Here is a 17,027-nt window from a genome sequence, read left to right as displayed (position 1 = left end):
TCAATTTCAGTCAAGTCTCATCTCTTCTCCTATTTCTTTTAAACAACAACACTGTCTTCAGTAATCTTGCCTATCTTCCTGGAAATTATTTGAACAATAAGTCCTTTAGAATGTCAAGATCTGTTTATTTCTCTTGGAGGAAGGGAAATAGTCTCGCTGGGTAACGAAGCCACACAATATAAAGGATTCTTTCTTTTGTTTTAATCAACTGGAATCTGTGTCCTCGGGCCCTGATCCTGATGCCCTGGATCCCACTGACATTGTACCTTCCTTTGTGAATTGTGGTACTTTCACAGTGAGGTGCTACTCACTGAGACTAAGGGGATCACAATCTCGCCTATAGTGATTTTACTCTGTTGGAGACAGAAAAATAATTGCCCACATGCAGTGTCGAGGCATCTGGTAGAAGGAAGGTTGGAAGAGGCTTCTGGTGACCTTTATCTCAAGAGGCCACCAGATTGGTTGGTGGCAGCACTAATAACTTGAGAGGAATCTCACCATAGACTGGTGGGAGGAACAAAGCTAAACAGAAGTGATCATAGAGATATTAAGCTTCAGTGTGTTTTTATTTTTTGTCATTGCTCTTCTAGAGCACACTGGATTTGCAGTGATGGTTTGCATATGCCCTTTTAGTGTTTATGTTTAAAGATAAGCTGCTTTTCTATTTATGCTTTATTTAACATTTACATTTATAACATTTCCTTGAGTGGTTTCTATCATTTTGGGATCCTTTGAGCTCTCCAAGGAAAATGATAACCCTTTTCTATGGGAGGAATGATAAAGGCTCCTAGGATGGGAGAAACCTTCTCAGAGTTTTCCTCTAGTGCTAAAAATAGTGAGCCTGTGGACAGCCACACGCTCTAGTGAAAAGTCATCCATGGCAGCTCCAAAGCCCCTTTGTCTGCTTCGTTTTACATGCTACCAATGCATCATCATTTCAGTGTGGTACTGCTGTGAGTTAGAAATTAACTCTGTACATTAGCCATTTACAACCCACACATGTTAGACAAAAGACAGAGGAGTGAAAAAGATAGCACGTTCTGCAAAGGTTTCCCCATGATTTCAGTGGGAATACTTTTCTGTAGCACAACAGACAATTTGGAGATTACACCATCCTTGTCAGTTTATCGCATATGTTTTAACCATTATATTGTATATGAAATTGTTTTGAAAGGTGGAGGCAGCTTTGTCCAGGTTCTGTTTGGGAAAATGTTTTCCTTTTCTGAAATGTCAGCATCCCAAGGTCTGTGTACAGTTTTGACAACTGTCATCTTACTGCATATTGGGATCCACTTGAATTGAAACTCCTGAAAGAAGTTTATTAAACTTACAGGTTAATGCCAGAACGATAAGAAAAACAGCTCCCAAACCAAAACAAACCCAAAAGATGTAGCCTACATTGCTGAAATCAGGTAGAACCCCATGTATCTCATTAGAAAAATCTGCTTTTAATATTTTCGTTTCAAGAAATGATGCATGACTTCTCAAATCCTTCCTGCAATTAATCCCCCATGTTCCTGTGTTTAGAAAATGATTCATTACTTTTGAACCTTCCTTAGTTTCCCTTGGTTTGTCCTCAGGGAGCCATTAACACACACTGTAGTGAGCTAGAGTTACCTAACTGCAAACGTCATGTCTATTTGTTTTTACAGGTGCAGCATGCTGAATTGAAACCATACAGCAGCTCCAGCCCCATTAGGAAGAAGTGGAGTGCGCTGTAGGATGCAGCGCGATTTCAGAATGCAGCATCTCCCTCCGTCACCGTATGCGTGCACACGCACTTCCCCCCTCCTCTTCTTCTTGCTTCAGAACAACACTATAATCACTGCCACAGACTCTTTTTTTTTTTTTTTTTTTAAGACATGGTTTTTGATAAACACCTATCTTGGGTTGTCTTTTTGGGTTGTCTTTTCAGCATGGAGTCGTAGCGCAAAAGAGAGCAAGGTGGAACATATAAACTAGTTTGTGGGATGGGGAGGAGAATGGGAGAGGATGGTGCAACTGCACCTTTTTTTTTTTTTTTTCCTTCAATTGCAGGGGCAAGGCTGGATGTGGCAGCACTCCCTGTTTTATGTAGGAAGAGATAATTCCGCTTAGTGTAGCGGATCAGCTGAGCTGATGTGAGGAGATGCTCTGAACCAGTTTTTAACATATCCAACAGATTTACATTAAGATATGAAAGCTATTCTTTTCTGAGTTAAATCACTGTGCCTAGAAAGGCTTAAGCTCTGAATTAACGAGTCTTTGATACCCATCTTCTGTTCAAGCAGTGTACATTTTAAAAAGTTTTTTATCATAATTAGCAGAAAGAGCTAGGAGCTCCAACAGTATCTCAATATTTCATCCAGCACTTGTGGGTTTTTTCTTTTTCCTTTTTTTTTTTTTCTTCTTTTTTTAAAGCCCACCCTGTGGTTAACTCTTTGCATACTGGAATCATCGGAGATCCATTGCTGGCAATGGATGCATGAGAACCTTCTGCCTTGAAAGGATTAAGAGACTGTAGAAAAGCCTAGCTCACTGACCTGAAAAGACTTTGTTGACTTGCCTTTTATAATTCCATCTCATCAGATATTTACAGCATAGCTGTTGTTTTCCTGTCTAAATCCAGAGGGGTCAACACTACAGAGCCAAGAGAAAAAAACACTTACAGCCTTAAAGAAACATGTGCTTGTGCAGAAAGAGAAGAAGGTGCCCAAAGACATGGTTGTGCAATAGTGTGTAGGCTTTGGTCCACCACTGATGTCTTGTTGCAGTCTTTCCTGGTGGCTCACAAAGAGAGGATCGGAAAGTGAAGTCGTATGGAAACTGAGCAATGAAGAGACAGAAGGACAGACCCCATTTTCTGTTCCAAGAAGAATGTGATTTCTCGCTTGCTTACCAGTCTTTCAGTTATTGTGCTTTTGCTTTATATAATTCAGATAACCAGCCTTATTAATTTTGTTTGACTGGGGAAACTTAAACACAGAATCATACATAAACCTGTTTAATTTGGTGAGAGTGTAGCCCTCGGTCCTTTAGGTGCTGTAGGACGTTGTGGGAGCAACTTGCCACTACCACGAGTCATTGGTAGCACGGGAGCTAGATTTGCTTCTTGTGATTCCCAGGCAGTGCTTACCACCAGCATCCCCTGGGGTAATTCACAGTACAAAGAAATAGAGAATCACAAGAGACAGGTTTCTTTCTAACAAAAGAAGACTTTGGAAGTCATCTAATTAAAGGTAAAACAGGTAAAACCTTGCTTATGGATCAGCGATCCAAATGGAGTCATGCCGTGTGGTTCAGTAATGCAATCTTGTGGGCCTGTTGTGTCAATTTGAAGAAGGAAAACTAATGCCACAGTATCTTGCACTGGATTATTAGCCAGATTCAGTGATTTTTCAATAAGTTTATTTTTCAGAGTAACAAGCCCCACTGTGCCTTTGAATAAGGAGAGGCACATTTTCATAGACTTGATTGGATGAAGAATGTATTTTTCTCATGCAAAGCTGTGTGTAGCTGCAAATGGAAAGATAGAAAAAAGATCATCCTGGTTTAAAAAGCCACAAAAACGCCTCTTTGTGTGCACGTGTGCTTGTGTGCCCATGCATATACAGAGTTGTGTATATAAAGAGTACATGTATAATGTATTTATAGGCAAGTGTGTGTGGGAAAATGGGTGAATATACAGATTTAAAAACCTTGAAAATGTTTATGAAAAATGCCAAAGATTCTAAAGCTTATCATCTTGCGTCTGTTCTTCTTCATTTTGTATCTTTCCCGGCATGTGTCTCTGGCTGAGCCAGATCTCTGCATGATTTGATTTACTTCAAGTTAATGAAGCTGGTTGGAAAGAGCCTTGTAGAAATTACAAAATCTCCAGTAAATCTCCTTCTTGTACATACAATAGATGTCCATGGACCCCTTTTGTTAAACCAGTTTCTCAATCTTCTGTGTAAACAATGCCTCATTGTCTCGCTTTAAACTATCATCTGGTTTATCATACTGTAGTCTTGTCATTTTGTAAGGACCAAAGTCAGACATATTTAAGCAGGCATGTGAGATCTGATCATTGATTTGAATGAAAACATTCAACTGCAGGAAAAATTGTTTATTTATTCAGAAGTTGGGGCTGATACTTTAATTGCTGGGGTTTTTTTTTTCCTATAGATTTTTTCACATGGAACTGATTTCTGTTCAGGAGACAGGGTGATGTCTTTTTTTTTTTTTTTGGTGTAGATATGTTGTGTTTCAGAATAACTTGTATTAAATTGTTATGCTGGAGACATACCAAATGAAGGGGTTTGGATGGTCCAGTACCTATATATATTGTAATGAGCTCTTTGTTTTGATAAAGGCTGTTTGAAATGCAATAAACAGTTGAGGTTAAGCTGATGCTTTTAATTTATCTGAATTAGGAGATATGTTTCCCATTCTTTGCAAAATGCTTACTGTGCTATAATATTTAGTATCTGACTAGGTAAGCAAGTACATCACTTGACAGTGCAATGTAACAATTAGTGCCGGAGGTTATTTGAAACGGCGACTGTGCTGCAGGAAGAGCTGAGGTAAAGCCTTACCCCACCTGCTTACAATGATTTAGTGGGATTTCCTAGGCCCTACCTAAAGGAATGGAGGGTTATGTGCATTTACTGCACACTCCAATAATCAAACTCTTTATTCAGATTTTTCATTGGATTCTTAAAGCAAGAATATTAGTTGATATATATCTCTCTGTGTGTCTATTTGCCCATGCAAATGATCAGTTTTTACATTGTTAATCTGTTCTGTGTATAGCATGGAAATTATAAATTTACATTTTTAATTTAAGGTAGTCATTTCAGTGCAACAATGTGTACATTTGCAGTCTAAAGTTTCTAAGACCCAAAGGCATTCAGAAATATAAATCTAACTCTGGGTCTTTTGGATGACTGTGGATTACAGAATCATGGATATATTGGAATATGACTAAACATGTCCACTAACTGTACAGTGTGTAAATAACTGGATTTGACATATATGTGCAAATGCAATATGTACTCATGTTTGCCCAAACATAAGCTGCTGCTGCAGGTCGGTTTCTTGAATAATCAGGAATAGGACTGAGGACTCAGCTCCCCTATGGATCACTGTCAGTAAAACTCAGTCACTGAAATGCACCTTGTGGAAAGCAAGCAAGCAACTGAATAAAGCGAAGTCAGTGGAAATGTCACGCACCTTTTCTTTTTTCTGCTTGCAAAGGTCCAATCTTAACCTTCAGGCGTAGCCATTCCTCTCTCTGCTCTTCCCCCTTAGTCCTCTCCAGAGCCACCCGCCAAGTGGTGGAGAGCTCAGGCTCAGCCCCGCTGAGCTGGGGCGAGCACTGCCCGGCAGAGCAGCCACCCTGCGCCCCTTTGTGTGCGGAAGGGAAAGTACTGTCCCCTAAAAATTAGAGTGGCTGCTGCAAATTCACTGCCTGGGATAAGAGTACTAACAACTCCCTGAATTGGGCTGTCCCACTGGAAAGCAGAGATTGCCATTTAATTTCCTGTACTCTACATGGGGCTACATTTTATTTATTTTTTTAATTTGGAGGGCCTGATCCTGCAGGCATTGGAACTGAAGTTATTTTCCCATCAGACTGGTAAGTTCAAACCAGGAAGGAATTTGGTGGCTCTGATGTGTTAAGAAAAAAAATTGACAAAATACATTCTAATCAAACCTTAACCTTTAGATTCTTCATCCTTTAAACTAAACTGATAGACTGTTTGGGAAATGTTAGCTTTGACTTTAGAGACTATGGCATGTGTTAGAAGTGAATCCTGTTCTGACTTAATATTGTACGTGTATTTTATCTGTAAAGCTACATGTGTCAGGGCCCTGGTGCATCTACCCCTTCAAATCACACAGGAACATGATAAGAATATCTGCTCTTTATCATCCTTAAAGTTAGCGACTCAGAAGGAAGCTGAGATCCTACAAATGATTGTTAATCTGCTGATTGCAGATGGAGTGTTTAATCATTCTCAAATTGGGGTAAGTTAAGACAGGTGAAATTCCATCATTTTGGGACATCTGTCTGACAGTTTATCAGTGGGGAAGACCCTCAGCAGCAACAGTAATTATACAGTTCAATGAAGGTGAGCAAAAGATATGTTTATGATTAATGTAAATATTTACAAGCAATTAGAAATAATGTTGGAGTGAAAAAACAACCTCTTGAGATGATATAATTTTTAATTACCCTTCTCTGTGATGTTTTGACTTAAAACAGTGCAGCATTTCAAGAGAATTTAGAAGGTCATTTTGCTCTGAATAAGAGACATGCTCACCTGACATAAGTCGTGAAACTGAGCATGGGGAAGCAGGAGGTGGCATTCAGGTCTCGGTGTTTGCAACAGCAACAGCACCTGGGCAGGCAGGAGTTCAAGTTCTCAGCGTGGCTTTAACCTGAAGGCTGGTGATTCTTGTTAAATTTTACGTGGAGGAACGTTGCCAATTGATTCCTGCATGTTAGATTGAACACCTGCAATTTCCCTTGTGGCTGAACAAGATGATACACCTCTTATAGCGGAAGAAAGTAAGAGCTGGAAGACATGCTGGTGTAAAGTTCATTTGCACCGATGTCCTAGTGCAAGCAGCCTTCTAATCTCTTGAGGACTTCCTTGCAGAAGGAAGGTAGGACAAGCTCATAGACTGGGCATATACATCTGGTTCTGGGTCTTCCAGAGCCAACCATGGTCAGATTTAGACGGTCAATGGATTGTGCCTCACACCAGTGATCCTTGGCTGCTGGAATGGCTCCATGAAGCCACGTGCTTAGCTAGTACATTTAAAGAGTGGTCTTCAGTCCATGAAGGAAGGACAAGGCACTGGCTTCAATGATTTGAGGGGTAGATGGATGGGTATGAGTAGGGAACCCATGCTAGGGACTGCTTCCCCGGCAGACTAGGGACTGCTTAGCTAAGGATTTCCTGATTTGTTGTGATCAAATTTCTAGCAGATGAATGAAGAATTTTTCTGCTCTTCAATCTCTGCATTTTTGGTAAATTCTTATGATGGGAGGATATTAAATGTTTAACTGTCATCTACCAACTGGAGATGATAAAACCTAAAGACTTGGGCCTTCCAAAAGCATGGTCAGCCTAGATTCTCCTTCAGTCCCAAAGGGATGTGGGTATAGAATGGTGCTGGATCAAAAGTGCTTCAGGGAAGTGCAAAATCTGCTCACCACTATTGCTTACCACAGTGACTTCAAAGATGCTGGCAAATACTTCTGTTGCACCCTCAGTAGGGGTAAGTGAATAAAAGGGTGTTTGTCTTAGTGACACTACCCTTTATTCCTACTGTGGGTATTTTTTTAAGGAGATCACCTGGAAAGAAGCAAACCAAAATCCATTATTTTTAGTTCTTGAGCAAACACTTCTAGCTACTGTATGTGGAAGATGAGATTTGACTTGCCATCATGTAGGGCAGCTGCTTCTAAGGGCCTGAGTCCGTGCGTAGCAGAACCATGTATTATTCACTTGCTCAGTACTGCCACCTCCCAGAGAAAACCTCTCATCTTAATTTTCAAGTGGAGATGCACAGTATAAAGAGCATATGTTCCTACAGACAAAAAAAGACTGTTGGTTTCATTGACTTGCGTGCTAAATTTTGCTTTGATCATGGCAGTCTGATTTCTCCCTCCACCTTCTGTCTGCCTGTGGTCGGCTCACACCACAGAGTGAGTTTCTGGAGCTACACAGCAGCTACAACCTTAGAGAAAGGGGCAGGGAGGGGGGTGAAGTCTCCCTCCATCTCTGGCAATAGACGACTTTACTGAAAGTCAATGCCATTCCCTTGCATTTATCACTGCCACTCTTGCTCTGCATATTTTTGGTATTCGCCATGCATTGTTAGCAGTGATTGTCATGTAATTAAATCACTGCTCATCACAAGAGCCTATTTTTATGCTGAGATAAGCATCACAAGTCTGCTGCAGCGTCCCCCAGATCAATAAAGATGTTCCCTGTAGGATTACAAATAGTCTGGGGTTGTACAGGGCACTAGAATTAATTAGGAATGATTTCTCTTTTTCTTTCTTCTTTCAATACATTTTTAATTGTTTATCCATTTTCGATGGGCTTGTTTTTAACTCTACCGTGATGGCCCAGATGCTTCTGTTCAGACCTTTTGAGTATGATATGATACCAATTTGGCCAATACCATTTGCTGTAAGCAGTCATTATTATCATCATCTTTCCATAGTCATGTGTAACTATTGCTTCAAAATGTGTTTCTGAATGAGATATTTGCATTTCAGGCTTTGCACTTCAGATTACAGTTAAATGGGTTTATTAAGTGGTTGAACTTGGAGATCCAAATACAATGCATGATATTCAGGTGTTATCCTGAAGATTTTGGCATTTTGACTGGAAGACCAGAGGGTAAGTGGAGAGACTTGAGCCCTTTACTGAGGAAATATTTGCCCAAGGTTGCAAAGCAAGTCTGTGGCAGAAAAAGGACTAGTACCCTGGATTATTTTGGTGTAGATTTTCCTAGTCTCAGATGTCCGCTTTCCTTTGCCTTGCCTTTATATTTTCTCCTATTTATGTGCCAAACTGGTTTTATCATCCTCCATGGGGCATTGATCCAGCATGAGGATCTTCTGCTCCTCCCTGCCTGCTGACCTGTCCTACCCACAGGGAAGTCCAGGATTAGCAACAGCCTCGTGTCAGAGTCCTGCTGAGAGAAGTGTGTGCAGACCCCAGGAAAGCCCCTCGAGTCCCATTGTTTGCTGTAGAGGTTAGAGCAGGTAAAAGTTGCAATGGATCGTGAAAGATAGAATTATTCAAAAGAGCTCTTTAAAAAGAGGCTAACCAGAACAAAGTCAGTTAAAGCGTCTGTTTGGGAGCAGGGTAAACCAGAAGCACAGTGTTGAAATAATATAGGATTATATATAGGGTATACAGATAGAAACTGTGGACCACCTATGTAGGACACTGTGTACAAGGTACATTGACACAAATGTACAAGGTAGAGGTTTCTGTAGAATTTCTAAGAACAGAGTGGTGACGTGTATGAATGGATGAGGCATAGGAAAGGTGAAGGTCTTCATTTTCAGCCCTTCAGTCAAACGGCTGAGTGTCACATCCTTCTGATCCAGCATTGTCGAAAATGGAAATGGCTTCTTCAGCTCTGCTGGGGAGGGAGTGTTTGTTCTCTCGAAGGCTCAGGGAAAAGGTAAATTCCTTTTAGGGAACAGAAGCAGTGTCAGGATTCCTGTAGGGAAATATAGGCACTTCTCTACATGAAAAAGAAATGAACAGCTGAGTGTTTTGCTCTGGCATTGCTGTACGAAAGTGTTGTTTTTCATGAGCTGCACCTGAAGTGCACTGAAATCTAAAGCCTGCTGAGCTCAAAGGCTTTGGATCAGTCTGGCTGCCTCTGTGAAAGGGATAAATAGTGGTCAAATTTGCCGCTGATAAACTAGGTGCACCTAATGCAGAGAGAATGGTGATGCCATGGAAGAGCTTTCTAAAATGTAACGTGGTTCTCCTTGGACCTGATTCTTCTAATTGGGTCATACCCTCTGCCAGATGAGGGAGGGGCAGCAAACGTTGCTGTAAGCAGCTCTCACTGATCGTACACACTCTGTGTTCGCACCAGCCTGGAGGAGAGGGCCGGAGCTTGTTACTCTCAGTCAGTCTGTCCACCTTATTGCTTCATGGTGGTGAAGATTAACTGGCCCTCAGTGGCTAGCCCTGCTGACATTATGCCAGGGTATTCTCGTTTTCTGAAGAGCAGAAAAACTTTGCCTTCATTCAGTGGCAAAGAATTGGGCAGCAGCTGTGTTTCAAAAAGAACAAAGATCCTCAAGATCTCTAAGCTTGTGCAAAGATGCTACTTCAAGTGTAGCTTTACACAGAGGTGGTGTAGGACAGCCCATGCCCAGATCTTCTGCAGCCGAGATGAAATACTTTGATTTGGACCCATCAAGATCCAGGGTCATGTGAACTTACTGCCTGCCTTCCGCTTGCATCACAAACCAGGCAAACATAACGGCTCTGTAGGTGCTGGGGCTTTGGGGAGCACAAAACTCAGCCAATGCCCCTGCTGCCCCAGGTAGCCTGGTGTTATGAAGGCAAGCCTTGCATGGCGGGTGCATGTGATGTTCAGCTGCTGCCAAAAGTTGACCGTGTCCAGAGCATGATGCCATGCAGGCTCCTGTCAGTCAGCCAAAACCGATCTGCCCAGGATTTGCATGTGGCAGTCCTTGAACATCTTTGGGTTAAAAGCTTGCTGTGAACACTCTGAATGAGCTTATTCTCATATGATCGGCTAGGAGGGAGCTCCTGTACAGCTCACATTCTGCAAAAGTGGCATGTTTTCTCCTCCACTGCAGTGTCCTGCACTATTAGTAGAAAGGACCGCATCTTTCTCGCTTGTCCAGCAGAGCCCTGGCAATTTCAGCACTTGGTCCGGGCCTACTCCCTGTGTGACAGAAAATTCAAGCTTGCTGCTTTTCCAGCTGTCACCTCCCTCCTTGCTGGGAAGGGGCTCAGGGATTTCGTTTGTCCCCTGAAGCTCTGCAGAGCTGCTGCTCACCAGAGGCAGCACCCAGGGGTGCAGTGTACAAACTCGCTCAGAAAGTGAGGGGTCTGGGGGCAGGAGTGGGGCTTCTGCAACTTCTCTATTGCATATGCATAGTGTTAGGCTTCTTTACAGGGAATTTCTTTCCAAATACTTACTTTCTGTTTTCTCATGTGTTCAGTCTTTTCCATCATTACAGTGTGACTTGGATTAAGATAATTCAGAACAGGAGACTCATCCTATAGTATATACACTTGCCCCAGAAATTTTTACAAGAAATAATTCTTCCCATTGCCAGCTCTTAAGATCAGTTTTCTTGCCATCAGCCTTCCCATTTTTTTTTAATATTATTAGAGTTCAAGTGTGTATGAGATAAATTTAGCCTTGTTATATGTTTTGGTTGACTGCAGTTTTTGGGGAATGGTTGCCATTCATGTTACGTCAAAATGCAAGATGTTATGGAAAACTGAACTATGTAACCAAAGGGGGAAGTGTACTGAGATTTTCAGTGGGCACCATCCCCTGGACAGCATTGCTGGGTAGTCACCTCTGTGGTGGTTGCACGGTTGCCTTAGTTTGCAAATTGTTCATGAACCACATGTATGGACATGTCTGGTATGGTGCTAATTGACTGGCAAGGTCTGGGTACACAGATCCAACATGCTGCTCAGGGGGGAGCTTCAGCCATGCCCAGCAGCCAGTTTAGAGGTTTTATTTCTATGCAGCATGTCAGGGATATCTGACGGGTTGGCTCAGCCTCCCCTTCACACGTGTTAAGAGCACTCCAGCCAGGCCAGGAGTTGCCAGATGACCACTGTGGGGAAGGCATCAGATATATTTCCGTAAAAATAACCCCTCCACACCCCCAAAAAATTTATCTAGTTCATGCATGGGTGTTACAAAACCCTTGTTCAGGGCTACAGGACGTGGCTGGACATTATCTGTCCCGTGTTCCGGCTGGGTTTATTTTGGGGTGGTCAGAAAGGAAATCCCAGTGTAGAGGAGGGTGGAACATTTTTGTTGAATTGATGTGAAAAAGAAAAATACCTGGCCATTTGGAAGGGTTTGAACTCTTAGCATAAGGCTCTGGGAGATGGATGAATGGTCATAGGGGAGGTGACGGGAGGGGTCAAAGGTCCTACGGCATAACTCATCACTGCAAGAAGTCCCTATCTCACAGTGAAAGTATAAGAACTGGCTGGCAGCAGGGTGACCCGTAGCAGTCAATTCATCAGGAGGATTTCCTGTCTGAATATGCAGATGTGTGCACAATTATTTTACCTATCTTCGCAAACACAGTCCATGTCCCTACACGCTTAAATAAATCTTGGCGCTGTCCCTTTCAAAGGCATTTCAGGTTCAGCCTAGTTGCCTGCATCCTGCATAGTTTTGTTCAGCAGAGTCCTTGCAAACAGCCCGTCTCCTCTTCCCTTTCCGCTTCCCCTTCCTCCTCCTCCCATCCCACTGCAATCACTGCTGCCCAGACCCATCCTTCACTCGCACAAAACTGATTTCTGTTTATGGAGCAGCTGGCAGCAGCAACGCTCGAGCACTGAGCGATGACTAAGAAACAAGCCCACTTTTCCCTTAGCTGTCAGGAGCTTTTAGAAATAACACCCTCCTCTGAGGAAGTCAGAATAGCAACAGGAAAATAAGTAAAACCTATTATAAAACAGTTGTCCAAGAACTTAGGCACGGCGCGGGGTAGAGATCAATATGCTGTGAAGGTTAAATCTATTTTCACACTGTGTTCTATTTCACAGTTTAATGGTGTTTTAATGTGTCTGTCACTGAGCCCCCTTCATGTTATGCAGGTAGAGCCTTTACAAAGGAGAAATAACATTGGCTTTACAAGCTTCACAGTAACATCTTATTTACCAACTGAGATCTGACGCTTTCCTCTCTGGAGATATGCCAGGGTTTGACTATTTTATTTTATTTTATTTTTTAGAAGACATAATGTGGTGTTGCATTTACAATAATTTTTAGATGGCTTTTGGGGAATGCCTGTAGAGATGGGAGCAGCAGGAGCGTGTGTGCCTGTGTAGAAGGGACGGAAATATCTACTGCTGTTTGTACAGGCTGAATACATGGAGAACATGCAGAATTCCCAAGCTTGAGTTTACATCCAATGCAAAATGGTATATTTGAATGATTTAGCTTGAACTCAGCTGACGCTGGGGCGTTATGTCAGGCACGGGGAGAGCATGGAGGACAAAGCCGGTGGACAAAGAGGAGTGATTACAGCCCAAAGAGAAGGTGCTGAGAGAGGGTGGGGTAGAAGGAAAGCTGATCTCAGCTTGTGCCAGTGGAAAGGATGAAAGGAGAGGAAGAGGGAGAAAATGCAATGAAAGAGGTGTGGCACAATATCCAGGGTATGTGCAGTGCTAAAGCAAACATATAGGCCTGCCCTCAGTGTTTGCGATGAAGAAGTTTATATCTCCACAGCTCAGCCCACACCCTTTGCTTAGAAGACAAAGGAAGAAAAAATCTTGCTCTGCTTTAATTATCTCTCTCCTGAGCTTCAGCTAGGGAAGGGAGAGGCTAGGATACCCTAGTCAAGGGCTACTGCTGGTTCAGGGCTTCAGAGGTGTAACTGGGTGTGCAAATGCCAGGTGTTGGTGTCAGTGTGCTGACCTGCTTGGTGAGGATGCTTTGACAAACCTCCCACTGCCTGCGACTGAGCCAGCACCTGGACACAGCCTCTGGCTGTTTATATCTCCCTGCAATAAGCCAGGGCTATGCACGGCTATTTTCTCATGCTGACAAGACCAGGTAAACCACAATCAAGTAGCTCCTCTGGTTTTGCCACGAGTGACTCTGAGGGCCTGTTATCCAGAGGGACTTGCTCCAGACATCCTTGTATTGTAACTGATGTGTGGAGTGAGGGGAGGACAACCTGCTTGTGCCAGTGGCTTCTCTCACGTGCTCTCTCTCCCTCCCGTCTTTGCCCCCAGCATCTCCCTTGCATAGCTGGGAGCTCTCCTTTGCAGCTGTGTTGCCTTCCCACCTCTCTCATCTTTTGCTGCCTCAGTTGCTCTTTACCCTTCTCTTCCTTCATCTTGCAGCCAAATCACTTAACTCTGCCCAGCCTCCTGGGAAGGGTAGGCTGTAGGAAGCGAATGCATCAGAGAAGGAGATACAATATTAAGTCTTCTTTAGAGCAACTTGTTAAAAACCTCAAGCTTCCTCTCTACTGGTTGCTTTGCCAGAGTAATATGCCTTTGCTCTGTCAGGGTCCGCTGAGGGCTGGTGCTTGCTGGACTGTGAGTTTTTAGACTTGCGGCGCATTGACTTGGCTTAACCTGTGTATCCCACTGTAGCAGAAATGTCTGCAATGTGTGTTTTGGCTTTGGTGCACTGCATGCTCTGAGTTCATCTCTTCCCCCCTTCCGTTTTCCATTGTTGGAACAACAATCTTCTGCTGGATGCAGAGCACAACCGGCCCTGTATTGTGGGGCCAAAACAAACTCTCTGCTAGCGCGTTTTCTGTCCTCCACGAGGTAAAACACCAGCGCTGAGAGCAGCTGACCCCTGGTAGGAGTCTGTTGTCTGGAAATCCAATGACTGACTTCATGGGGTAAAACTTTGTCTCAAGCAATACTGCTGAGAAATGAATTTGCATCCTTTGGAGCTGGGGGATCAAAGGGTTTGGACACATGAGTGGGGGTGACTTTACCTTTGGAGGGCTGCAGCAGTTCCCTCCCCAACTACTACTGCCACCAAAGTGCAGCCTGTTGCATTAAAATATCACCAACTTTCTAACTGCAAACCACAGCATTGCAGCACTTGTTTTAACTGTCTTTTCCAAAAGAATGGAAACCTCTGAGAAGCTCAGAGCTGGCGACAGAAAACCTCGGGGAGCCAGAGTCCCAAGGAGCTGCCAAAAATAGATTCAGTCCATTTTTCTGCCCTAATTTTGCAAGTCCAAGATAGTCAAGGAAGGTTGACATGCAATACCCCTTGCTCAAAATCTGTAACACATTTGTACCTGTTCTTGTGTGAAATGGTTAGAAAAATATTTTCTGCTCGATAACAGAGCCTGGAATTTCAAACTTGTGTCTTTTGGTTTTGAGTTTTTTTCACTTGCCTTTACTTTTAAGGGATATTTCTCCTACTTCAACCACTAGACCAAGTCCATGAATATTTGAATTACAAGCTTGGATGTACACTTTGATGAAATTTTGCCCAGGTGAGGTCACCTTTCTGAAAACAGAACTAGATGCCTGTTATGGTACTAATATTTAGGGACCAAATTTATGCAAGTTTGCCACCTTAATCAGAGTTACAGATTAAACTGGAAATTTGAGAAAGCTGCCCAATCAAATGACTTTGAAGTTTAATGTCAGTTTTTAGAAGTAAAACTTTAATGCCTTTGGCAATCAATGGTCAAGTGACTTATATTAGGCATTGTAATTTTGGAAAAGTGAAAGCATGACTGAAGTAGAAATGGTTCATTATTAGAAACTCACTTTCTTTCCTGCTTTATAGAGGAGACTTGGGGAAAAAAAAATTGTTTGTTTTTTGTCTTGCTCAAAATAAACATTTACTGAGGTCATTAATGCAATAATATAGCTTGTTTAAAACCTCAGATTTACTGTGAATTTCCTGGTGAAATATTAAAATACTGAAATCACAGAATAGATGAAAATAAAAGGTTAGAGACAGGAAGATGTCCGAAATTATGCAACTTTTAAAGAAGTTAATGTACAGGGGTATGGTAGTTTGGTACTGATTAATTCTTATTTGTAGAAGCTAATGGATTATTTTCTGGTGCAAGAGAATTAATGTTTCTGGTAGCTGAGAGATGGAAGAGTTTTGCATCTTTTGCTGTGAGAAATCCAGCATTCCTTTGGGATTAGAGAGTTTCTCCACAGCTGGGTGTTGTCTGCCTGCCTTATTTGTGTACACTTGAGTACTTGCTGGGGCTCATCTGCAAGGTCACATTGGGGGCAGAGGATGGTGGCAGAGATAGACTGTAGAGACCTGAACAGTTCCTTGAAAAGAAATGGTCTGGATGCTCACAGATAGGAGGACAAAAGAATTGCTGAGCATCAGCCAGGGTAGAGGTTGTGTTACTGTCTAGAGAGAGAGAATGATGCAGGTTTGCTGGCATGGTCCATAGAAATGAATAGTTCTCAGAATACAATTTAGACTTTTCTCCTACATATTCTGATCATAAAACTTGGAAAATATTGTGCAGAACTTTTTCGAATGAACGTTTGAAAATGCTGAATGATGTCACATGAAGACCTTGTCCTGGTGGATTGTTGCTAGCAACCTGAGAGAAGGTCACAGTCCTGGACTCTGAGGTAATGAAGTTCTTCAGAAGTTCATAGTCAGTTCCATTTGCTTTTCATATCCTTTTCAGTGGACTCTCACCTGTGGAGATTTTCAGCTTCTTGAGCATATTTTTGAAGCCATGTTTCCAATACTGATGTTCATTTATGGCTGCTCATATTTTCCAAGTATCTTCAGTTTTCTTACTTCACATAAAATTCTTTCCCTGTAAAATTGACCCTAGAAAACTCTAAAGAAGCATCAGCAGCACTGAAGCAATTCAAGTGAATTCAAATGTCTGAAAAAAAAAATGTTTAAAGCCTTACCTAGGTCTAATACTTTGTGAAATTTAATGGAGAATAAACATTATCAAGAAATCTCATATCTTGCTGCTCAATAAGTAGTTTCTTTTAAGGAGCTCCTAGTAATGCAGCTGCGACATACAGGTACATGCTGCTAGAAGTTAGCTCTGTGTCTTCATAGTTATAGGGCTCAACTTCATATCATGGTATTTTGTCAGTAATGCTTCTAGGGTTTTTTTTCTTCTCTTTTAGTCCTAAATTTGCAGATGTCCAGTCAGTTACATACAAGGAGCAAATCAGTTCATAACCTGATAGCAAGTACTGTGGTACAAATACAAATTTATACATTGCTTTGAAATGCCTGGACCTTTCTGCCATTTCCAAAATGGAAAGTGGCAAACTTAGTTAAAACAGCTAATCACATTTCATATGTTTTATTTAAATCTCCAGCTATGTTTCATTACCAGACTTTGGAAAATATTTTGTAACAGCGCGATAATTCTGATAGTAAGTCAATATAAGTTATCATAGAAAAAAAGTTCTCAACAATTATTCTTCCCACCCAAACCTGTTCTTAGGAGAAGTATTAGAAATTTTTAATGGCATATTACTCCCACTAGTGCCAGAGATTTTTATCATTGACTTGACAGGAAGCAATATTTAACCCCTTAATTTTTGCATTAGCAGAGGAGTAGTTCAGTTGTCAGTGGCTCTTGGACTGAAATGTAGTTGTTATAAATAAGCCCAGTTCCGTTTGGGCTGAATTGAGCAGCTCCCAATTCACCTCAGCTGAGATTCTCATCCTCTGACTGCACAATCCCCCTTCCCCCCCCCCCCCCCCCCAATCTCTGCTCAGGTCCCATCATGATGCAATAAAAAAAATAATAAATCCACTGATTATAAAGAAATTGCTAC

At 42.1% G+C, this 17,027-nt stretch overlaps 1 protein-coding gene across 1 annotated transcript in view; it reads left to right on the top strand.

The window, feature by feature from the left end:
- Positions 1–3,981, top strand: part of MCTP2 (multiple C2 and transmembrane domain containing 2) — a 121,146-nt gene extending 117,165 nt beyond the window's left edge. The window contains exon 24 of the mRNA XM_074837539.1: positions 1,653–3,981. Within this exon, the coding sequence (XP_074693640.1) occupies positions 1,653–1,721 (69 nt within the window). The 3' untranslated portion in view covers positions 1,722–3,981. The remainder of the gene's footprint in view (positions 1–1,652) is intronic.
- Positions 3,982–17,027: the final 13,046 nt, after the last annotated feature.

This window comes from Strix aluco, chromosome 12 (genome assembly GCF_031877795.1).
Source record: "Strix aluco isolate bStrAlu1 chromosome 12, bStrAlu1.hap1, whole genome shotgun sequence".
Taxonomy (NCBI): domain Eukaryota; kingdom Metazoa; phylum Chordata; class Aves; order Strigiformes; family Strigidae; genus Strix; species Strix aluco.
The sequence above is the reverse complement of the archived record's forward strand: the minus strand, read 5'-3'. Positions and strand labels throughout refer to the sequence as shown.